General features: G+C 48.8%; 1 protein-coding gene across 4 annotated transcripts in view; it reads left to right on the forward strand.

Moving 5' to 3' along the window:
- Nucleotides 1–775: 775 nt before the first annotated feature.
- Nucleotides 776–24,903, forward strand: part of PIP5K1C (phosphatidylinositol-4-phosphate 5-kinase type 1 gamma) — a 50,580-nt gene continuing 26,452 nt past the window's right edge. For 2 of the 4 annotated variants that reach the window (XM_067312896.1, XM_067312898.1), the window contains exons 1-2: nucleotides 776–994; nucleotides 24,863–24,894. In XM_067312896.1, the coding sequence (XP_067168997.1) occupies nucleotides 895–994; nucleotides 24,863–24,894 (132 nt within the window). In that variant the 5' untranslated portion in view covers nucleotides 776–894. The remainder of the gene's footprint in view (nucleotides 995–24,862; nucleotides 24,895–24,903) is intronic. The other 2 variants (XM_067312895.1, XM_067312897.1) reach the window with 2 other exon arrangements.

Below are 24,903 nucleotides of genomic sequence, written 5' to 3' on the forward strand. Positions count from 1 at the left end.
CCCACGCGACCTACGTCTGCGAGCACGGAAGGCGGCGGGGCCCTTCCCCAGCGCGGGGCCTCCGCTCCCCGCGCCCGCTGCGGCGGCCGCCAGCCCCGCTGGACGTGCCCGAGCGCACCGGTGCCCCGGGGCGGCCGCTCAGGCCGGCGACGGGGCAGCCGAGGGCACCGGAGCCCCGCAGCCCGCGCAGGGCCCGAGGCGGGCGGGCGGGCGGGCGCTCCGCCGCTAGGTGGTGCCCCGGGGCCTCGGCCGCGCCGCGGGGGCGGCCCAGGCAGCGGGAGGGCGCCGGTCGCACGGGGCGGGGCGGGGGGGAACCCGTGACCTCCGCCACGGCGGCCCGCAGCGGGGCTGGGGCGGGGGCGGCGGGGGGGGCACCGGGGCGGGACCTGCCGGCCCCGCCCCCCCGCGACCACCGTGCTCCGCCCCGCCCGCGCGCTGCCATAGTAACCGGCAGGCTCCGCCCCCGGGAGCCCTCGCGGCTCTATGGTGCCTCCTGCCCCCTAGAGGGGACAGAGGGGAGGCCGCTCTCTCCCCCGCTCTCTGACTCGCGAGGCCCCGTTTCTCTCTCCGCGCCTCCCGGTCACAAGGGGGTCCCCCGCCGGCGTGCCATGCACCCGCATCCCATCCCGCCGGTTATCGCGACATCCAGCCCCCGCGCCGCGACACATTCCGACGGAAGCCTCTTCCCGCCACTTCCGCCGCTCGCCGCGCTCCCCTTCCGCCTCTGCGGCGCGCTGGGGTGTGTCTAGGCGCGGTACCTCCCGCGCTCTATGGTATCTGCGGCCCGGCGCGGTTCCCAGTCTCCTCAGCGGCGGCGGCTGGTGGCGGCCGAAGCCGGGGAGCGAGCGCGGCGGCCGGGCGCGGGCCTGCCCCGCCTGCCCCTTCTCGGCGGCCATGGAGCTGGAGGTGCCGGAGGAGGCGGAGGGCTCGGCCGTGGCGGGCGCTGGTGCCATCACCCCGGAGGCCGGCGTGGGGGGACTGGACACGGCAGGAGGTAAACGGGCTGCGGGGCCGCCCGGCGGGGGGGCTGGGGAAGCGCCGCCCGGGCTCGGCGCCCGCTCAACGGCGCCGCCCGGCCGGGCCCCGGCCTGTCCCCCCCCCTCCGGTGCGTCGTCGGCCCCCGGGGCCCGGCAGCCGCGCCCGGCCGGGCCCCCCGGAGTGTGTGTGTGTCCCCCCCCCCCCCCCCGGGTCCCTGAGTGGTACCGCCCGCCGGGCCCCCACGGCTCGTCCCCCCCCCCCCGGGACCCGCAGTGGTTCTGCCTAGCAGAGCCCCCCCGACGTGATGCCGTCCGAGTGGGCCCGGCGTGGCGGTGCCCCCCCCCCCCGGTTCCCCGGGCCCGGCGTGGCGGTGCCCCCCCCCCAGGGACCCCCCTCAAGGTGGCCTAAGGCCAGGGCCGCCCTGTGCTGGCACCCGGCGGTGGCCCTGTCCTGGGGCCCTGCCCCAAGGTGCCGCCGGACCCACGCGTCACCCGCGGCTGCCCCTGGGGCAGGGCAGGGGGCAGGGCTGTCTGCTGCCCCATGCTTGCACCGGGGCGCTGGGGCCGGTGATGGCTGTGACCCCCTTCCGCATCCCCCCGGGACCTGCCCGCTCGCCCGGGTCTCTTTGGGAAAGGTAGCGCCGGGAGAGCGGCAGTGCCGACGGCTCCAGGGCTCCTGCCCGCTCCGGGCGCCACCCGTGCCCCCCCCGCCCCCCGGTGCCGGCTCCCACCCCCCCGTCCGGCTCTGCCCCGCAGGCCCCGGGGTGGTGCCTGGCTGCGCGACGCCTTGGCAGCGTTGGGAGCTGGTTACCCCTGCGCTGGAGCACCGACCGACTTCCCAAGGTCGAGGGGGGGGGAGTGGGCATCGCGGGTGCCCCCCTCTAAGCCGCCTTTCTGCAGGGAGCCCGCTTGCTCCGAGGATCCCTCCTTGGCTGCTCCCCAGTGCGAGGGTGAGCCTGGGAGGGTGGTGGTTGCCCAGGGGCGGCTAGAGCATGTTCCTTCCTTGCCCTAACGCCTGCAGAAGTTAACGAGCCCGTGCCAGCGCTCCCTCCCGCGTGGCCCTCCTCGGCCCCCGGGGGTCCTCTCCAGCGGCAAGAGGGTGGCAGCGATGCCACGTCAGGCTTCGTCTCGGCAGCGGCGAGATCAAGAAGGCCGTTTTTAAGCGAGCGAGCCCAAAAACAAGCCTAATGATATATTGCTGGCAGTATTAACAAAAGAATTTGGGTTTCTCGGTTGGCAAGATTTGTGGGGCTGCGCAAGTGCACCTGCCTCTGCCTTTGCTGGCTAATTTATAGTTCATTAACAACCTCAAAATTGCTAGCTTTGGGTTCGCGCGTGATGATACGGCCCTGCTCTGTTGTTAGGTTGACAAGTTTCATTGTGGGCCTAATTCAAAGCTCCCGAGCACCTGTCTGAGCGTGAAGTTTATTCAGAGCGTTTCACGAGATAGCTGGGTTTTGATTGTGTTGTGACAGCGCTCTCGTTGTCTTTGGGGCTTTAAATTAGAATCGTTAGGTTTTCAAAAACCCAACAAATTACAGTGGAAACCGTGATTATTTCAGAGATGTCATCTGCTGTGTTTGGGGGGGCCGGATGTAACCTATAATTTCTTTGAAAGGTGCTGAGATTTAGACGAGCAGCGAGCTGTCCCCGGGCTTTCTGGTTCAGTTCCTCAGTGCTGCAAGGAAAATGGAGGGGACAGCTGCATCCGGCTGGCTTTTCCCGAGGCTGCTCGCGGTGCTCCCCCACCCACCGTTCAGACCTCTTTTTCGGGAGTGTGCTCTGAGCGCCGTGTTGTATGGCCGGCAAGCTTCCAATTTGCAATGCCGAGGGAAGGGAGTGGAAAAGAGAGCTTCTTGCCAATGAGCAGTTAAAATATTGTTTCTTCTTGGGATTTCTTTGTTACCTTTCTGGTTTTGTGGGAGTAGAGGGTTGTTGTTTGATGCTCGGGACAAAATAAGGTGGCTGTGGAGACTGTTGCTCAGGAGGGCTTTAAACAATGAGTATGTGTTTTTCTTCACATTGCAAGTAAATCTGGATTCGGGAAAGCTGTAGGCTGTCTTACCTTACGCGGATAGCAAAAAGATGAAACAGAGCCAATAATCTCGCTGCCACTTTGATTTTTTTTTGAGTCAAGTTGCTCACTCCTCGCTTACGTAGCATCCGAATTGTCACTTGGCCCCAGCCATGCTTGCAACTGAAGCTCCCGGGAGGGCTGGGGACAGCACGGAAGACAACTAATGAGTATTTTCTGAAAGAAAACAAAACCAGATGTGACTGGAGGTGTTCCTCGGTGAATTGTGCGTGAAGGCACGGCTACAACTTCGTGGGGAGGTCTGTGCTGCGGTTCGGAGGTCGGGACTGCCTGCTGACAGAGCGCGTTTATGTGCTCCGTGGTCTTCGTTGCAGCAGATGGGAAATAATATATGCCAAACCGATATGCCCAGGAGCAGAGGGGATTTGTGCTGAACTTCATCCTGTTTTGTTGGCCGTTTCTAAGCTGACAGCTCTCCTAAATTTTGTTTGTTGCAGTTAGTGCACGCAGCGCTGATGCCTTTGATGCTATCTGGAGCAACGGCGAAGGCCGTGGTGGTGGTGAAGTGCTTGTGATCCACCTGCATAGGTGCCCGGTGCCGTTGATGAAGGATTACCAGCATAGCTAAAATCTGCTTTCTGGCTCTTTGCCAAAGAACAAGGATGTCTGTGTGTTGCACTCTTACTAAATGAACCTGACAAGGTTAATCCAGACCGTTGGCCAGGTCAGCAAAGACCTTTCCAAAGAACGTGCAGGAAAATGCCATGGTGTAAACATCAAGAAAAGAGGGGAGCCGGTTAGTCCGTTACAGGAGTAAAATGGAAGTTCCTGGGTGGAGGAGAGGGGCTGAAAGTCAGGGAAACCTCCCCAACAGTAGGCTGACATAAGGCATAAAGAGTCTTCCTAAGGGAGCTTTTGGAGGTCTCCTAATGTGTTCTTGGGGAGAAAAACTTCATGTAGTCTAGCGGTACTACTTCATTCATGAACACACTGTCCTAATTCATCCAATTCTGGGAAACTGGCTTTGAGGTTTTTAAAAGTTTTGTAACCGCTGTGGTTGAAGTGGGAGTTTCAAAATCTTATATGTGTAAGTGGCCACTGTGCCTTCTTCCTGAATCTGTTCCCTCTTGCTGTGGGAAGAAACTGCAGGGAGTTTGAAGGATCATTTGCCAGTTTTGGCGCAAGGAGCAGTGTAGTTGATGGGAGTTGTAGTGGTGTTCAGCCACTGGGCAAGGAGTGAGAGCGGTACGTGCTGAAATTATTCTGGCTGGGGCACCCTGTCCCCAGAAATGGTTGGGTGAGAAAAGAGAGCATCACCATCCCTCTACCTGGGTGCAGCCTGGAGGCCCTCAAGGACAGAGGGACTGGAAACTTCCTTTTAACCAGCGGGGCCCAAATTATTGGACAACCATCAGGAAAAACAGATAGCAAGGCTGGTTTCCACCCTCTCTTTGCAAAAGCAGAGTGGAAATTCTCAGCCCAATGGCAAAATAGATGTGGCTTGTGCTTTATTTCCATTTCTCATGTCTCCTGTTGTATGTGTTACAGTGTGCCCATCAGTTATGGCTTGGAGCCTGGGCAGAAGCCTAGAACATGTTCTTCAGGGATGAATTCCTCTGCTTTAGGGAACTGAAGTGATTGAGTAGAAGTATTTTATGCTCATTCAACAGTTGTGTCATTGTGACCAGAGTTGGAGATAGCAATGCAGTGGAGATCCTGGCGCTGGCTGGTGGTGCTGATTGTTTTAGATGCTGACGGCATCTGCAAGGCCATCTGCAAAAAGCATTGGGAGAGTGTTGATTGCAACAGATGAAGAACAGTATTATGACTCTTCCCTCTTTGCAATGATAACTTTTGAAGTGACTTTTGAAGGGTTGCTGAAAGCAATTTTTTTCCAGTGAGCAGATTAGAGATAAGAGAAGAATTCCACCCCATGGGGCACAAGCAGTTCAATCCATACCAACGTGATGGAGAGGGAAATTGGAGAGAGCTTATCAGCTTGAGGAAAAATCAAATGTAAACATCATCCCCAGCATGATTATGGTTCACAGCTTAGTTGGATGTCACATGCCTCTTTCCCGTGAAATGGTGCTAGTGAAGATGATGACAGAGGGAGTCAGCAAGGCAAAAGCACACAGAAAAACACCCTGTGCCTTGAACTTTTAAAGACCCTGCAGTTACTTCACAGTCAATAAGTCACAGCGCAGCTACGGGGAGGCAGGGAGGCATTGAAAATAGAATTCAGACTGCTCTAGCAAATTAACTATCCTTCAAGGAATAAATAGAGAGGCTGGAATTAAAGGGGGTCGGGAGCTGAGGAAGGGCAATAGGAATTATTTGTAGCATGGGGTGTTCTAGCCACTGTCCTGGAAGATGCTGAGCCCATTTGTATTGGTGTCAGGACAGCCTGGAAAGCGAGCTCCTGAGAGCCCAGGAAGACGGATTAATCTGATTTTGATTAACTAGCTTTTGGCATTGACCTGTATATAATAGCCCAATACAGCACTGCTGGATCTGAGGCTGGCAAAGTTGCAGCTACCATATTCCACTTGGGAAACTCTCCGGACCTCTCCAGAAGGGCTCCTTGGGGAACAACCTGAATGGTTTTGTACAAGCAGTGTATAATTTGGGAACGATTATTAAAGTGATTCACTGACATGACCATTATGGGCTCTTGCCAGATGCACAATCTTATTAAATATGATTTTCCCATATAAGGTGGTTATGGTCTGAAAGCAGAAGCAGAAATTCCAGTGCTAGCTTTCTTCAGGAACGCATCTTTCAATTAAAGCCGGTTGAGTCCAGAAACAGGTCTGCTAAGGCTGTGTGATCTTCTGACAAAGGCTTGGAGAACTGTTCTCATCACATACCGCTTACATCTTTGTAGTGTTTTATTATTCCTGTCCATCTCTTTGGGCCGCCAAGCATATTCCTGCAGACCAGGATTAATTTATAGAGGCCTGACAGGTGCCTCGCTCCTGACATTGCTGGTGTATCTGCATGCTCCCCGGGGCCTGTTTGCTGGCACAAAATCCGTTCCCATCTGTGCACGTGGGAACTGCAGGAGTTACATGGACATCATTGACTTGCAAGTTGCATTTGTCAGAAAACATTGCATCTTTTGCAGTCTTGATCGCACCTTGGCTGCACCAGGGAACGTCAGAAGCAGAGTTAGAGGGGGGGAAATGCTTGCTAGCACCTAGTGCAAAGCCGGTTTGACTGTGTTTAGGTGGAAGTGACCTTCAGCAGACTGGTTCGTGCACTCGGCTCCTGCCAGCAGCACAGGCACAGAAACGTGGGTCATGTCGCTTCCAGGAGATGCTCCCTCTCTCAGGAGTCCAGAGTAGGTCGTGAGGTTCCCTTCCTTCTCCCCACCTTTACGTGAGACTGTGGAGCAATCCCATACGTGCCCCCTCCCTGATCCCCACCAGAGCCTGCGGCGCCAGGAGAGCTGGCAGGAGCAGCGGTATTGGAGCAGGCTACCAGGTTTGAGGCAGTTTTCTGAGGCTTTTTTTGAGGCATCCTCTCTAGACCCTGGAAAGTTTAGAAGTGCCTTGGTGCCTCCTTTGCTCAAGGACACGTGTGCGGGGAGGGGACGGGCTGACTGGTTATGTTTGAACACATGACTAGTAGCAGAACAGCAGAAAAAGTCATAGATGGGTTTTATTTTTATTTTTTCCCCCATAAAGTCTTTTCAGGTCTCTAAGAAAATTCTGATAGAGTCCCCTTTAAATTTAATTTTTATCTAATAATCCGGTTGACAGTAGTGCTCTTCTTCAGCTATTTCCCAAGCTGTTGCCTTCTAGGCTTGCAAAGCTGGGTCAGTTTGTGAATGTGCCCAAGAACTGAATTTATCTGTGTTAGTCACGTCGAGCAGGACTTCTCTGATCACGTATGTGGAGCTGGGTAGAAGCTAGTTATTTTATGGTGTTAAGCAGGTGCAGAGCCCTAGTTATTTGGTGTGGGCTCCAGATGAGTAACTACTGCCAGGAGCAATACCTCTATATGATATTTCACCATTTCTTAATCCATCTGTGGCTGGTGCAGACACTCAAAGGAGCAAAATATTGTCATTTTCTATAAGTCTTTGGCAAAGCAGAATTCCTGGCACGAGCACCCTCTCTGCGTTTGCTGCCTGCTGATGGTGTGCGGCTCTGCGTTCGTTCAACAAACAAACGCAGCCACTTGCGTTTCCTTCTAAAGGGAAGGATGCTTTGAGGCGAATGCGAGCCGTGCTGAGCGCTTGCCTGCATGTGGCTGCCCATCAGCTCCGCTGTATTGATGCGCTTACGGCGATGAAACAACAGGAGCGCGGCAGAAAGGTAAATCAAGGCCCTGCGTGCGACCGAAAACAAAAGGCTGTTTGATGCTGAAATTAAAGCTCGAGAAAAGAGAGGGTCATGTAAGAAATCTGGTGGTTTGTGTGAAATGAGTTTTGTCTTCAACCGTATCACCGCTGACTTTCTCAGCAGAGAGCCGCGGCGTTGCGCACCTACCCGCCCGGCTGCTGCATGCCAACCGGAAAAGCAGTTGCTGGTTTTCCCAGGCTCTTCACCTCCTCTCCGGATAAATAGCAGACTTAGTTGGTGGAAGGGGAGTCTGGCCTCTCTCAGCAGCCCTAAAAGAGCCAGTGATAAAAAGATGATGTTGTGGTTTTTTCCCTCTTTAGGTAGATCTCAGAAATACTCTGTTTCTAAGCAGCCTGGCACTTGTTTGTCTGAGTTTTTCAGTGTTGCCAGTAGCCAAGTTAACCCCGGGACTTTCTGAGAAACACTTTCTGTAATTAAAAAGCTAAAAGCGATCGGAGCAGCTTTTCTGTCACTTTGTCTCTTCTCACCCACATATTTAAGCAGAAACTCTTGTCATCCCCTAATTAAGTGCAGTTGTCTTCCATCATGTGCTCTTGTGGCTTCCCCAACTTATGTGTGGGCTTTTGCGCTGGCTTGCAGTGAATAACCTAGGCTGAGTCAGAATATGTGCTGTGACGGTGGGGAAATCTGGAGAACTCAGCGCGCTCAGTTGCCCCAATAGTTACAGCTCATCCAGCGATGCCTGGTCGCTGCTAACCCCGACGCTGGGGAGCTCCTCGGGACTGCTGGCAGCTTCCCATGAGAATTGGCCCCTTTGCTTCTCTTCGTGCTTTCTTTGAGTAAAGCAAAACAGCACTCTTCTCTAATTCTGTTTAAAAAATACAAATGCATAAATCTAGAGAGTCAGTGTGCAATGTGAATGGTTCTCTTAAATATTTACTGCAAAACAATAATTGATGTGGGAGAAGAATAGCATTATTTGATAGCGTGGAGATTGCGTATTCTGTAAAGTTGCATCTCTGGCAAATGACTGTAACTACAACTGTCCCCCTCGATAATTGCACAGCTTTACAGCAGCTAGATCCGGAGTGGCAGAAAAATGAACTTCACAATGTCCAATCACTGCCTGGATGGTTTGTATGCAGCGCGAGGAGTGTAAAATGCTTCGCAGGCTCATCAGGAGGGGCACAGTCCTCATCTCCTCTGTAATTAGCAGAATCTGCATGTTCCCTTTGCAGAAAGTGCTGCTCATTATAAAACGCTTGGAGAGGGTGGGAAAGACTTCCTGCAAGAAAAGAGAAGTTGGAAGGCAGCTGTTTGAATGCCTGGCGTCTCCGGCTCTGCCGACCGGCCTGGTCTGCGAGTAGAGTTCGGAAAGGGGCAGGAGCACATCTGGAGCTGCGGGTGCTCTCGCTGCACAACACACTCATTGATCCGGCAAAGGGGACTGTGTCACGGCCCAGGCTGTGTCACAGGATTGACCGGGGCGGATACGCTGCCGCTTCTGAAAGGGCCTGGAGATTAGCTGAGCATGGGAACGCCACATACAGCAAGCAAAATGACTTTGTTCTGTGTGAAATAGCTCAATCTCCTGAACTAGGAGGAATTAACGGATTGTAAAATTCTCTGTGTCCCTGTACCGTGGTAGATGTCTCCTAATTTCAACTTCAGAAGAAGATCTTTTCTGAGAGTTCTTCAGCCTCAACCAGCATTGAACTCACAGAGGAAGGGCAGCTCATGAGCAGAGGAAGGGCTGCAGCCAGTCGGGTCCCTGCTCTTTCACTGAATTTAGTAACTCAGAGTACTTCCCCAGCTGTTTCTGAGAACACCTTCATTTTTTTCCGTAGGAGGCAAAGAGATCTACTGCTTTCGAGTTGGGGTAGCTGAGTTCATGCAGTCCCTTAGGTAGGGCTGATGTTGGAAGCTTGTCTCTAACATGACCCAAAGGACTGTATGGGTGACCATGTTACGATCCTGCAAGAGTAGAACTAACTGGGATTATTTCTTCCCTTTGCTTTGCTGCCTGGCAAGCTGCTGTTTAAGCTGCTGATAATGCCTTTCTCTGCTTCCCCTTGGAGTTTGCCCGCTCTCAGTTGCTGCTTTATACTCTGTCGTCTCAAGTGAGTTTAAAGGTCCAGATCTCCAGTGGTTGAGATGGCCACCAAGGAGACTGGTGAAGCATAACATGATAGAATTGAGAACTGACATGAAAACCGCACGTAATCTCCATTAAAGGAGCATTGTTTGCGAAATCAGTCCCTTGTGGGTTCAGGCTTGATGTGCAAACCTGCTTTCTCCCTCCTCGTTTAAGGCTGGATGCACACTGTGCATGTGTGCCACTCGAGTAGGCAGCATCTTGCTCAGCCCCACGTGGGGCAGGAAGGAATGAGATAGGTAGAATAAAAGCAGTGCTACCTTATATTTAAAGCAATAGCAATGTAGGTCTTCTTAATCTATCCTGCCTCCTCCCTTTCCTGTGGGATGGACGAGGGAGTCCCAGTCATGCATGCTACAGGGCTACAGACACCCTTCGCTTCGCTATTTTCTAAGTTTGGAGCACTCTGTGATCTTTGCAGTCTTTTGTACTAATTTATTACCTACAAAAAAATCTCCTCAACAGTGGAGCAGAATGAGGTTATTTCTATGTATAAAATAAATGGCTTAAAGGTGTTCCCAATTATTTTTTAGGACAGGGTTCTTGATTTCGGGGTGGAACTGATCTTGCTTAAAGGGTAAGTTAACAGCATCCTCTGAAGCTGTTGGATATTTACTTGTTTTTTCTCCAGTAGAAACTGGGCAGCAGTGCGGTTGCTATGATGCTTCGGTTATTATATGAATAGCTGTATAAACATCTTTCTAATACTAGTCCTTCAGCCTTCCCATAATTAGAGTTTGGTTTAGAAGGACTGCGTATGGATTTTCATTCAGGGCTCTGCAAGCTCAGGTAATTAAGGTCACTCTACACCAATTTGAGAAGCCTGAGTATTAGGAACAATTTTGGTTGGCGCGTCGATACAGCTCACGAGGGATTTGGAACATTTGAGAAATGTTTTCATGTAATTGGCAGTTTTTGAGAGTTTCGTGAAATCTTTCCAGGGCTCAAGACACATCTCTAAAGTCCTGCACAGCCCACAGTGGGCTGCAGTACCTTAAAACGGCCAACCTTATCAACATGCATTTTAGTGATGGAAATGATTATATCAATAATGGTATATAGCGCTCGCTTGCTGTGTCGACAAAATCAATAGGATCTTGGTGGTTACAACGGTTGAGAGGAGACACTGCTGAGAGGAGACTTCTGCTCTTGGATCCTTCTGGGTTTTGCTGCCGGTTCTGTATAGCTTCGTTGGAAGTGGGTCAGCTTCTGGCCACATGGAAGCTGACAGCAGTGATTTGCTAAATTTTGTCTCCAGCGTCCATTGGAGCAGGATTTTACTCAAGGTCCTGAAGAGCTGAGGGATCTAAGAAAAACCTTCAGGCTGGTCATAAGGCCTAGAAACACAGGTTTCTATTTTACAAAGTAAAATGAAGGTGATTAACTGGAGTCTCTTATTGCTTTCAGTCGGATGGCCTGGTTTCTTTTTGTAAAATGCCTGGCTCTCTTTTAAGTATAGCATTGGAAAATGAAGTTCACACTTTCTTTGTGATGTTCGTGGGATTGCGCTAGTTAAATGTGTGGAGAGTGTAGGCTTTAATGTGAGGCAGAAGCTATTGAGCTTTGCTGTCCCCCCTAAAAGGACAGGGAAAAATTGTCTGTGTCCTGATGCTCGCTTGATCCCTCATATTGTGTTTGTTGCTTTCTATGGCCTGGGCACAAGCACAAACTAAACATTTTTGAAATCTCTAGTAAGGGCAGGATACAGCAGCTGATGGTGAAGGTGCTGCAGTAGGTTTCTTTCCATGCTTTGTGGTTGCAGAACTGCTTTCTTGGTATCCCAGGTATCTTACAGAGTTAATATGTGAAAGAAAACTAGAAACTAGAGAGAGAGAAGGTGGAAATTTCCTAGTGAGTTTTGTTGTTCACGTTGGGATGATGTGAAAAAACCCAATTTCTAGATCAGCGCTTTCTTTCTAATAGAGCACCCAAAATCTCTAGCTACTTCTGGAAACTCCGACCAGATCGATGCAGCAGCAGTAGAGTACAGGCATGGCGCTGCCGTCGGATTTCATGAAAAGCTGCCATGCAGTGCGTGTTTGGATCTTGCTCATCCATAGTCTCAGTGCATCAGATGGACCAAATCTGAGGGAATTTCATAACAGAGTTGTCCATTACTGCATATCTCAAAGGGAGGCAGCTGGCAAAAATCACCATCTGGCTGAATACTCCTTCCCCGTGAACACGCGTCCTCTAGTGCTTTACGTAGTCAATCACTCATTTTAGATGCTGATGTGGTTTTTCTCTCTCTGATTCCTTGATTTCGCAGTTTTTGTCTGTCCCGTCGCTTCCGCAGCGGGTGTATCCCCACACAGTAACAAGCCAGGAAGATTTTCAAAGAGGAAGAGATAATGTGGTCAGAAATCCTACGCCTTGTCAAGAGGGCAAATGTGGTCGGAAGTCCTACGCGTTGGCAAGAGGGCAGATGCAATACCTGCAACCGCTTGCGTTCTCTTTAAATGTCACTTTTAAATTGGCGTCTCTTTAAAATGACAGTTTTCCTTTCTGTATGTGTTCGAGGATGCTCTCGCCATCTGTCTAGATGCATGTTTGATGGGGGCAGTGTACAAAACCGAACAGAATTTGCTGGCAGTAGAAATGCAGACTGTAGAAATGTAAAATAGTCCCTAACTTCAAAGCTGGAACAAAGACAGGAGAAAATTATACCTTCTTGAAACTGTACTTGTCAAAGTTAAATGACGTGCTCTTCAGTTACAGGGCAAACACTTGCCTAGTTAGAATATAGAAATAAGGGTAAATTTTTCACCTCGACCCAACAGTTGATGATTATTTGGGGGGTTTAAATAGCATGTGTTATTGGATAATTTTGGTGTTAATAAGGACTGGCTGTTCAGTGATCACAACTGAAATCTGGAAGACTTACAGCTGCCTTTGCTTCATTTATTACTTTTTTTCCTGTAACGCTAGCTCATATGGTGTAAGATAATTAAGTTCTTCTAGGGGACGCAAATTATGCTGCACTTTGTAGCACTTGATTTTTTTTTTTTTTTTTTTTCCTGCTAATGATGTATTAAACCTCTGCTTGGGAGAAGTTGAAAAGTTAATTCTTCTGTTGTTAAAGGTGTTTTTTTGATACGCTTACTGTTTTTTATTCCAGGCTACTTCCCCTCAGACAGGCATCTCTTCAGGCTGAAATTAATTTTGATGGAAGAAAACTGATGACACGGTCTTTCTCCACCTTAGTCTCTGAGGGCTGGATGTTTGTTTTCATTTCAGTATTAAGTAGGAGTCACTGGTGGATTAACTATCTAGGACGCTCTTTCTCAAAAGAGGCTTCTAGACTAGTAATGCCAGAAAGTGCTTATTAAAGAAAATGAGAAACTGAAGGAGCGAACATCCTAAAATTGCTAATTGCCTTTTGCGGCTTCTTCGCTTACCAGTCGCATGCATTTCTGACATAAAATTGCAGTCTTCTCTTCAGTGCAGCTCCCTTGCAAAAAGCCTCTGAAGTCCTGATAAACATGGGCCTGTACCTTTAAAAGGGAACAAAAAGACTGTGTGCACGATCAGACAAGACTTATATTTCAGTTAAAGAAGGAACCGCGATACTGTTTCGCTTTGATACAATGGGAAGCCCAGTTTATTGTATAGCAGATATAGAGATGGCCAATATAGGCTAGCGTTAATTTTAAGAGCCTCCAGGGAGGAAATGCTGGTTTAGTGGACTGGTTATCAGGAGTCCATCAGTTGCTAAGAACTTGCTAATTCGGGAGGAACTTTATTTCATATGTGCACCTCTGTTTTTGTGGTGGCCAGATGGCTTTGCATGAGCTTCCACGCGGTGTTGAGACTTCAGGTTTGTAATCTATCTCAGAGAGATGCTGTGAAAAGACAAATTGCTTCTCAAATTGGCAGATTTAAAAACAAAAAGATTAGGTTTATTTTGAATCTCTTCTAAACTACTCTTTGCTTTTAGTGGTCCCTGTATTGCAGTGATGTAACACAGTGTAAACTACGTGTGCAAGAAGCCTAGAAACAACCAGCATGAAGAGCAAAATGTAACCTAGAGAAGTAAGGTGAATTTTAGATACAAGTTTTCCTGTGAGATGATATGAAAAGATATTCAATCTGTTATAATGCAGGGATTTCTAAGGCCTGCTCTCCCATTGAAGCAGGGCTGCTCCGGAACCCCCAGCTCAAGAGCTGGGGATGCTGGAAAACCAGCAGAAGAGCTGACCCAGCTGAGTGTGGTTCTGGCTTCTGCTTCAAGATAACTTCTGTTTTCTTTCACCCTCTGGTATCAAACAGAGGCCAGAAACCACAAAATCACTTAAGATGGACCTTGACAGCTCTCCTATATCCCGCACAAGTGGGATAATTGTAGGGTACAAGTCATGCGTGCAATGTTTGCCCTGTGTTCAACTTGCTCAGCCATGACTGTATTCTTTGTTCTTCTGGATCCCAAATAGTGGTGGTGCTTACAGGGAGGCTTGGGGCAGAACTGCATGTGAACGTGTGCAATGGCACTGTCGTGGACCTGCAGGAAAATGGTGCTAGAAATCTGAAGTGTCCTCAGTACTTTGGGTGCCTTCGGGAGTTTGGGGAAAACCAGTACTTAGGTGCCTCAGTTCTGCCTGGGTGGCGCTTTGAGAGCGTTAAGTGCTCCTTTGGATTTTGCTCCGTGTTCTTTTGCATCTTTAGTTTGGACACGTACCTATACGGAGTCTGGAGGAGAGCTTGTTCTCCAGTGAATACATAAATGGACAGAGCTGCACTTCGTTAAATAGAAGTAATAGATGCCTGGCTTGGCATCTAAGTGAAAATCCTGCAGGCTGGGCTGGAGAAGCTGCTTTACTGACCTGGCTTTTGGGTGAGCTGCAGATCTGTGCCAGAAAGAGTCTGTTCTTCAGCTTGTGGTTACCTGTATTGGAGGAGACTGTCTGTAGTCTTCAATGTAGCGCAGCTGATACATCCTTGTAGCCCAGCATGGGCACCAGGTTATCTGTTCTTGCCATCTAATGCTTGTCTCACCTGTTTGTATTTCCTACTCATGGCTCTAGCAGTGTCTTTAAAAATTTCATTGATTTTTTTTAGGTGACTTATTTCCAGCTAATAGCTGAGTCACTAGCTGCCATGCTACAGCCAGGATTTCAAGGGGAGAGGAGGCTTTTTGCTGAAACTTTCATGTTTGAATTACGGTTTTTGGCAACACAGTTAATCTTTTGAGTTTATTCTGCCGTGGTTTGTTTTGTTCCAGCTGTTCAGGTGCCTTATTAAAGCAGAGCGAGAGCATAAGTCAAAACCTTTCTAGTCTCAAAGAGCAAAAGTGGCCTTAATGAGGCTTAACAAGGAAGGGAACATAGTGATGAGCAGTATTTAAACTTATTTTTAACCTGTAGCCCACTCAGGACTTGCAGCAGGTATCTCTGGCTCTGGAGGTTCAGGGTCACCTGTGTTGTGAAACTGAGTATGTGGCCTGTCTAAAACAGATGTTATAGGTGAGGTTTGTCACTCACAAGGCCCTAATGAAGGGGAGGAGGATCGGAGGGTTGCTACCCCACTGAGGTCCAAGCCTCTTGAATTTGGGGTGGTGTTGACAAGTCTAGGAACAGATAAGACCAACTTGGAGGAAAGGATTCCCAGTAGTTGGGATGGACTGAGCAGAGTTTGCTCATAAAGAGCTGGTTAGCCCCCATCATGGCTTGCTGTAGGGTTGGGATGGGTTGTGCTAAATCTGTGTTGTTTCTACCAGAGCCTGTGAAGGAAGGGGGAGCAGGCATCGGAGGTGAGAGGGTGCCGTGCTGAGGGCAGAGGACACGATGATGGGAAACAGCAAAATGCCATCCAGACCTGGCCTTCTGCCACATGCAGGTCAGGGTAGTTAATTTTGAATGAGACCAAGAAACCTCTGACAGCTTGGTGTCTTAACAAGCTCAGGTGAGGCATACATGCAGCCTTGAGAGTTAGAATTTCTAGTTGTTACAGCAGCAAAAGGTTAGGTTCGTTTAGATGTGGATACCTAGAATGAAGGCACATCTCCAGTCTGCTTTTCCTAGCATGTCTTTTTAATTGGGTGTTTTTAATAGAACATTGTCCACTTGAAGATCTCCTGTCTGAATTGTGTAGAGGGGCCTGTATCACAAACCAGCGCTCTAAAAACAGTTGGATTCAGAAATACAACGTCACAGTTTTGCCTTGGAAATCTGATTTGAAAAAGGTAGAAATTACAGATGTCCCCCATTTCCTCCCCGACCGGACCTTGTCCTCAGCATTGCAATGCCAAATACTTCTGTACGTGCGTATGTTCCAGCGTTGACAGCAACACCCATGGCAACTGGGAAGTGTTTCATGAAGGAGAGTTTACTCAACCTGATGCGAGCAGCCTGGCAAAAGGACTTTATATCCGGTGACACATGTTGTACACAACCCCCTTCCCAAATCCCCTTTTAGTCTTCAGTGTTTGAGCACCTGAGGAAAATCTCTCTGTCAAGCAACATTAGCAAGAGCGGAATTAAATCTTAGAGGATTTAGCCGAGCAGCTTTGGCTACAGAATAAATCAAGAAATACCCTGCTCCTTAAAGATCCAGGTGGATCTTCAGGATGACTCATGAATGGTGGTCATTGGACAACTGTTTTCGCTTTGGCCAAGGGCCTCTCTACCTTTGCAGTTTGCTCTTAGTTGGGATGCTGCATTCCCGCATTAGAGTTGTGCTCTCTATGGTAACTTCCCCATGTCCTGGTATTGTGGTAGGCAGTTATTGTGAAACTTCAGGTAGATCCCTTTATCTGCTGTGACTATATAAACTGATATTTTGAAATACATGCTTTTTTATTTCAGGAGGTCCACAAAATGGAAAATTTGGAGAGGGAGGAGATATTGTTCATGAGTTGGTGTAATGTAGTGTAGCCTGAGAATAACGCTTGTTGGTAAATGAGCAGTGGAGCAAGCTGTCTGGCCAGTAACCTCTGTAGGAAGACACTTTTAAATGGTGGAAGTAATAAATAATCTGATCTATTCCTCCTAGATCAGAGGTTTAGGCTCTGTTTCTCTGTAGAACCCTCTGTAAGGAAGGGCTGAGAGATAAAATAGGGAGAGGGTTTGTCATTGTCTCGCAAACCTTGCAATCTTTAACTCTGTGGCGGCTATCGTGCTCCTACAAGCAGTTTGAAGGATTTCTTTGACTTATTGGTGCTCCCCCAGACAGTTTGAGATCCTTCAGATGGTTACGCAGAGAAGCAGTAATGTGAAGGTAACCATGCCTGTGGTATCCTCTTGCTTCCCTAATAAAATGGCTTTTGCCTTTTCAGTAACAGTATCCTGTACTAGCGATCAATTAAAACAGAAGTCTCGGGGTTGGCTACAGTGAAGTTATTATTTTACCAAGCACTGATTCTTCATCCCACACTCTCTTGGCAGCAGCGCCCGCTGTGTGGTACCAGCCTTGCAGCTACTTGGCCAGGAGTTGCCAAGCTTTGACATTGAACCTCGTGTAGCTAAACCACTGCAACGTGCTACACTGCAAACCCTGTGTATTTGGGGGAGAATAAGTGCTCTGGCAAGCAGTCTGCAGCCTCAGATTAGTTAGGGGAGATGAATCAGCTCAAACTTCTTCCCCTTTATTAGTGGTACTTGAAGAAAAGCATAAGAGAGGATGCAGCTGAGCATCCTTTCCCCTGCACGCGTTAAAACTGCTAAATCCTGCTTCTAGGCAGGAGTCTACAGGCAGGAAGATGGTGATGCTCAGAAAATTAAGGAGAGAAATGAGTTCTGAACTGAGCCTTCACAATGCTGCCTTGTACTTCTCTGACCTCTGTTTGGGAAATGGCTCTCTGGGGCCCTGCGGCAGTGGAAAACTCATCAGAAAAACCAAAACGAGTCCCAGCGGCAGCATGAGGTCCTGCTCTATGTTCAATTCCCCTATCTTTGCAACCCAGCTAGAAAGAAGGTTCTGCCTCCTCTCACCTTCTCTCTTTGCTGCCAAGGCAGAGCTCTCCCACCAGCCAGGAGATGCTCTGGTGAGCAGTGTCATGAGGTTGGGATCTGCTGGTAGGGGATGAGGAGCATATCCTGCCCCTGAGTAAAGGAAGGGGGGCAACTGGACGTTGCTATAGCTGTTCTGAATGATCGTGAGGAACGTGACTCCAAGTCCTTCAACCTTTTATGGCCTTGCTCTAAATTAGCGTCGTGGTTTTAATGTGGTGCCACAGTGCCTGGATATCATCACAGACAAGAAGAGCTGGCTCTGTCCTGAGAAGGTTACACTTCCTGCTGTGATGTTTGCTGTCTCTAATTAATCCTAATCAAGCCTTGCTGTGAATTCTGGTAGACAGATTTGGACTTGAAGGTTGTGATAAAGAGAGAAGCCAGAGGCTAGGAAGAGGCTCTCCCTGCTAACACCACTGCTGGGGGGTCTGACCTTGGGAACGTCTCACCTTTCTGCCTCCGTTTTCCCATGCGCGCAAGGGGGAGAATGCTTGGCTGTCCTGGACGTGCCGGGGAGCGTGTTTTACTCTCCTCTGCAATCCTCCTGTGACCGGCGGCATGGAAGGGAAAAGGAACATTGTGTTCAGATAAGACGGCACCTTTCCCCATCTAGCAGATGTTAGTCTGAACATCCCACTGGATTGCATAATTACAGAGTTGAATGTGGAGCCGAACGGCTGCAGTGTTTTCCGCTATTGGATGTCAGCTATTGTGTGCGCCTCTTGATTAGATTTTTGTTTTGCTTTTTTGTCAGATGTGTCACACGGTTCGGGCTAAGCTCTCTAAAACTGTCCTTTCCCCCCCCCCCCCCACATGCAGCTGATCTGAAACAAGAAAACAAATCAGTTCTTTTTAAATTTCATTTCGCTGGTCTTGTCCTGCTCATTCCGAGCTGTAATTGGGCTTCCCTGCTGTAAGCGCTTTTCTGGTTAGTTGTCAAGGAAACGTTTTAACGTGGTATGTCCTAGCTCAGCAATCTGCCTCCCGCGAGAGGGGCTGCACCGAGGAAGCCGAGCGGCACACCTGTGGTCCGAGGGAGGAAGGCTCGGAGAGGAATGCGTTAACTCCCGTCCTGCATCTTCAGTTTGTGCCCTGCCTCCTGATCTGGTATAAACATATTATTTCTGAGGCAGAAAGAGTTTCTGCATAAAAACTTAAATAGCCTGGTAAGCGCCGTTATTGCAGAATCACCTGGTTTGCAGCAGTTCCTTGCAATGGTGATAGTCCTTGAGCTGGACGCTTTGCTCACACAGTTGGGCTGTGCAACACTGTAAATTGATTGATCGCTGAGAAAGTGCTTGAGTGCGAGAGACCTTGGGTTTGGGTTCAAAACCCTCAAGCAGAAACCTCACAGGGTTGGCAGAAGCAGGTCTGGATGGGGTCTCTGTGCTAGCTCGTGGCAAGCTTGGGAGGATTCCTGCAGCCGTCCCGTCTCAGGTTAATTGAGAAGTTCATATATAGAAACTGGGCGGGGTGTAAGGGCGGGAGAGCACTGTGTCCCTGCTATCGAGTATATATCACGGCAGTGCCCCAAGGCCCGTCCTACCTAACCGGTACATTAAGCTCCCTCCCTTAATTTGTACAAGCCATGCCGTTCCTTTCCTTAACGAGTTTATGCTCAAATAAACAAGACAAAGGGCATGGGAAAAGAACGCAGCGCACACAGGCGGTGCGGCAGAGGCTGGCGTGTGAATGTCATCTTCGTCGCGCAAACTGGAGGTGGTTCTTGTGTGCTCAAAGTGGCAGAACGATGCGTTGGGCTCCTGTGGGAGGCAAGTAGGAGCTGAGGACAGGGAGCAGAGCAGGGCGCACCAGGCTCTGGTTGTCGAGGTGGGATTAAATGGGATGGGGATCTTTCCCTTCTTATCTCTGGCTACTCCCAAGTCCCATCTGAATGCAGCCAAATGCCAGCAATTCTATCTTCCTGCAATAACCGTTGAATTTCAGATGGTGTCTAAACTGTCCTAAAGAGCATGGAATTACCTGCACTGCAAGCATACTGGAGCCGGGTCTTTCCTGCCCCTCATCGTGCTTACCCATAGCGATGGAGGGGGCCTTGCCTGAACACAGGGCTATGCTGGTGTAACAAGTGGATCACGAGAAAGCTTAGGCTGTTTTTTTGTTAAACCAGCACAAGTTTTGTGTAGATGACCCCCAAATCATTCATTCAGTCTGAAAATGCTCCAGGGGAAAACGGATTCATTTTGGTATCAAAAGCTTGTGTTGCTCTTCAAAAGCTCTTGCTTCTATAGACTCTAGTTAACATGCAGAATTTATTTCAGATTGCTTTATTTCCTTATTATTTCTGCAAGCTCTCGAATGGCAGAAGCAGCTGGCAGTGCCCAGGGTGAAGAACAGTCAGCTACAGCTCTTTCTGCAGAGAGATGCTGCATTTAAAAACAAACAAACAAAAAAACCCACCGTCCTTGTATTTAGGATTGTGTCTTGGTTGACGTTTCTCATCCTAATCAAGCTGTGTGGTTTTACGGGAAGAAATTCTGTTTAATAATCGGAAGTAGGTCATCCCGGATGCCTGGGAAGGGCAGGTGGTAAATAGCTACCTTCTCGGGGAGGTTGTTCCGGAGTCCGGGTTCTGCTCCCTGTTGTTTGTCCTTCTAATTATTGCCCTGGCCTGTCTGATCCTGTGTGCTGCTTGTTGGGAACTGAAGCCACACGTTTCGAGTGCAAGAAGAGATTCGGAGGTTGCCGTTTCCCTGGCCAGCTTCCCTGTTGGTATGCCCCAATGGCCGCGTTGGCTCCTCCGGAAGCCCCATCTGGCTGGGTCTGCTAGTTCAGATGCGGCTGCTCAGCTGAGACGTGTTTTCTGGCATCTTCTCCGAATTGCTTTCCCCCCACCTCCCTTAATTTCTTTTTATTATCAGTCCCTTACAGAACATAACAGCTGTCTCTTTTGATGGATGTGTTTCATTTCCAGCCTTTCTCCCCGTATTTCTCCTGCAACACATCTGCTACACGTGTATAGCCTTTGCCTTTTATAGCTTGTGCCTTAGCGCTCTCCTCTTTCTTAATGCTTTTGAACATAATGCATCGACCAGACAGCGTTTAGAGCTGTCTGATTGAACAATAAATCGTAGTATCCCGGTTGAAGTCTTCACCTCCTTTTTTTGCCTAAATGGGTTAGGGAACATAGGTGGCTACTCAGGTGTGTCGTGTCGTCTTGATCAAACAAGTGTAAAATTAGGTCCAGACCTCCTTCAGTGTGTGTGTGCGCGCGAATTGTTAGATTTTCACAGCTTTCTAGCAGGTTGCAGTGGCTTAATATTAAATGTGTGGGTTGCAAAGGTTGCTGTCGTGCCAGTAGCTTAAAAACAAACAAATAACCCCCCCCAGCAACAAACACAAATTGGCCCGGTGCTTTGAGAGCTCGACTCTGAAAACTAGCTACGTCTGATTGCAATTGCTACCGCCCCGATGGATGGTTAGTGGCAAATTGCAAAAGGTCTTTACTGCGTTGCGTTTTTGGAGGGGTCATGTTGGTACAGCTTCCAGCTGAAGAGCTTACATGATGTTTATATGCTAATGTATTTTTAGTTGCAGTCACACTATATATCTCCTGGTGAACACTTAATAAGTGAAGCTTTTATTAATGATGCAGCAATTCTGCATCTGAGATTGGTTAAAGGAGTCCAGATAAATCTGCCAGCTATACAGATTTGCTTTGACTGCTTCTCCACAGCATGACGAAGCATTTAATATGTCATAGTTGTGTTTTTTTTATACATGCACACACTCACACACAAGCACACATCTTACAAAGACGACCTCTTTATTTAGTCTTACATAAGACTTCTGCTGGATGTGTGTTAGCTTTCTTAAGAAATCCCTTCTCAGTAGATAGAAACCTCTTATGGCTTTTCCAAGTTTACAAGGAAGGCTTTTTGCTCATCAGCTTTTTGGCTGTTTTTGAGAGATCCAAGCAGCTTTTTTTTTTTTCCTTGACTAGATTTTTAGATTTATTTTTTGCGCATAGTGAAGCTTGAAACCCATGTTTCAAAGCCGTGGACAGCAAGGACAACATCTTCTGGTTTTCAAGATATTTGTTTTCAAGCCCAAAGGATCGATGATTTTTGAACTTCTTAACTTCTGACACCACTTGCACATTGCTGATGACAGCATCTAGGGAGGCTGTGGGCTGGAGAAGCCAAGCAAGCTGCTCTGCCCCCAGCCCTGCGCCGTTCTGCAGGGGTGCTGAGACAAGTGGCTTTCCACTTAGCACTTTTTCTAACCTCATGCATAGTCCCTGCTTCTGCCATATAAAAGATTATGATGACATCTTAAACTCTCTTCAGAAAAGAAGTACCAAAAAAATCACCTGTCTATGAAAATTTCATGCACGTTCCAAACCTATGATTTCAAATTTGCTAATGAGACTGAGGAAGCTGGTGGAGATTAGGGTTTTCTTAGCAAGTGCAAGCCCTCCTGCCCGTGTGTTTTGTGCCTTGCTTGTTGGCAGTGGAAATTTTTATGTGGCCATGTATGCGCAAATGGGGGGGGGGGTCTAAAAAAGTATGAACGTCAATTTGTTGACGCAATATATTGCATAAGAGGAGAAATGGGTTATCTAATCTTGTGTAGGTTTGTGCTCCTCTGGAGTGATAGAGCTAAAACCAGAAACCAAACTCAAGAATCCTTGTCTGTGTTGGACGGTAAATGCGCAAAGGGTTTCTGGAAATAAGTTCATCCTTGTCCTGCAGCGTGTAAACATTGTGGTGGGGGATGGATGAGCCAGTTGTGGTTGTGAACAAAAAGGCATATGAAAAAATAGATGTGAAATCGGAGATGAGAATTGCTGAATGTTACAACTGAAGCGTTCATTTCTGAGGCTGTGGAGGAGCCTGAGCGTTGGGGTAGGGTAGAATAAAAGTGGTGCACAGGTGAGAAGAGGAACTGAAGGCAGCAGGTCAAGCGTGCATGAGAGGCACTACAAAACCCAGGAACGAGATGCAGGCGAGGGCAGAGAGCTGGGGTTTCATCCCAGGGTTCTTCTGGAGCCGTTTGCCACGTTTCTGAATATGCCATTACTAAGCTGTACCCAATCGGATAAGAATCATTTCGATTAGCTCATTAAGTATTGAAACTTCCCATAGGAGAACTCCGATTCACCCGTAAACCCAAGCATTGTCTCTCGTGGCTGTATAACCCCTGAAGCTGGAGTTAAATCAGGTTTCACAAGACCATCTGTCAGCTTGTTTGAGATGAGCACAGCCAAACGCTGCACGCTGAGGAGCCAATGGAGTATTTTTACTTTTTGCCTAGTCAAGTTGATTTCATAAAGCAGGTTTTTGGAGGGGTTTTGCTGGCGATGCTGCTGTCCACCCTAAAACATCATTTCTCCTGAAGATCTGCAGTTCCTCGCCTTAGGTACCTTTCCTGTGAGCAGGCAGTCGGTGTTGATTCCATGTTTGGTACATGTACGACAGCAGACACTTAAAAGCTGGGAATGAAAGCGGCTTGAGGTAATTATCAGAAAATTAAAGATAATCTCCTGCTCTGGAATTGTGACAAAGTGCAGAAAAGAGATTAGTGCAACTTGTCGGGAATACAGGGCAGTAAGATAGCGACGTCAGCCGCTGGCTGCCCGTAGTCAGCAAGGTAAGTGTAGCCTCTCTGGCCTGGAGTCATCTTGGCCACGTTGCGTTCCCAGTGATTCCCAGTGCTAAACCCAGAGCAGAATTTGTCCCTTTGGGTTCCTCTGTGTTCGTGGAGTCACTGCTCCAGATCGTGCTCTGAAAAGACTCAATTAGCCAAATGCTCACTCGGTGCCATGGCTCCTGCTCCTGCTGCCCCGGCCATTGCCAGGTTTTTTTGTTGAACAATCATAAAATTATGTTGTCCTATGCCAGAGAACTAATTTTTCAGTGCAAAACTGAGTGTGTGTGTTCATCGGATATGATGTTTGAGCTATTGGTGGCCGCATAGCAGCAATACAGTGTTCTCTGATCTGAATGGTGGTACAGTCCCAACGAGTTTGAATTACAGAGTTTCATATCATCAAATAAGCAATGTACCTGCCCATATAGATGGTAGACCCTGTGCTGACAAATCTGCAATCTAAATTGGTGACAGAGGGAAACTATTCTGTGCCCTAGAGGGGTTCCCTCTCATCTCCCCTCCTGTTCTCGTGTTCAAAATGGGATTGTGCGATGCAGCTTGTATGGAGGGAACAGGATCTCGGACCATTGCCACAGTGCCTGATGCTAAACTTCGGCACTAAAAGCAAAGATGGTATGATTTAAAACAAAACAACTGAAGGAGGGGAAGAAAAGCCCCAGGTGAGTCTTTCAGGGCTGCTCTGGCTTCCCAAGTGCACGCGAAGCTGTCGGGCTGAGTGCGGGCCATACGGCAGACAGCTAAAATGTCACATAGATGAGACTCGTTCTGCAGCTGATGGTTTGGTGGTGGAGTGGTCCCCACTTTGCCATCGTAGAAGGCCGGATCAGCACGTTTCTGTTCTCAGTGCTCTGTAACTGAGGTTGAGCCACTGAGATCATTTCGTTGCTTCTTATCGAGAGCAATTTCATCTCCCCTGTGACCACCAAGGAGGTTTTGCTTGCCAGTCTCAAATGAGTTTCCTGAAAAATAACTAAATCACGTGCTCTCCTAGAGGTGTTGTCATCTGCGTCATACTGTGCTCCCGTTGTGCGCAAGCTCTTGTTCAGACTCCTTTTTAAACAAATCCCAAAGCATCACTGCTCGTAGTTTAAGAGGATGGGTGGTTGCCCCAGTTAAACTGTTGTAATTCCTCCTTCGCCAAACGGGGGAGATGCTGAGGGGGTGGCAAGTTGGGCTGGTTCCTCTGGGGGTTTCCTTGCTCTCCATCCTGAAGAGCTGGACATCTCCCACTCTGCCTGCAGAGAGACCCCACCACAGCTTGAATGTAGGTATTCCTCAGTTATCCGAGGGCGATTTGTGCACCGGCAGGTGGTTGTGTAATCTGCCCTTTACTCTTAAGTGGGGGAAAAGGCAAGGGCTTGAAAAAGGCTCTGTTTTTCACAGCAAAACTCTCAAGTTGTCCTGCTCACTGATCTCTTGTGAAATGAAATCCCTTCTGAAGGATTAAGGGTTGTTTAATGGTCTCCATCTCCTACGCTTCTAGGAGTGCTTCATAACAGATAAGGGAATGTCAGACTCATACCTGGAAATGGGTGGCCTTAAATCTAGCATTTCTGTTTGGATTTTCTGAAAGTTGGTTTCTCTCTTCATGAGTTGGCTCTGAATACGGAGCTTCTGAAGGTGAAATTGTTTGGGTGAACCCCATAACTTCAGACTCCTGCATTAGTGAAACTGAAAACTGAGCAAAAGCAGCTGCTTTAAAGGCCTTTCTGCTTATTTGAATTAGGCTGTTCTCTGAATTTTTTTTTTTTTTTTTTTAATCTCATGTCCCTATTTTTACCGATGTTCTCTCCTTCTCTCCTCAGGTCAGGCACTGAAGAAGACAGCCATCACTGAGGTGAGATGT

This window comes from Apteryx mantelli, chromosome 30 (assembly GCF_036417845.1).
Source record: "Apteryx mantelli isolate bAptMan1 chromosome 30, bAptMan1.hap1, whole genome shotgun sequence".
NCBI lineage: Eukaryota > Metazoa > Chordata > Aves > Apterygiformes > Apterygidae > Apteryx > Apteryx mantelli.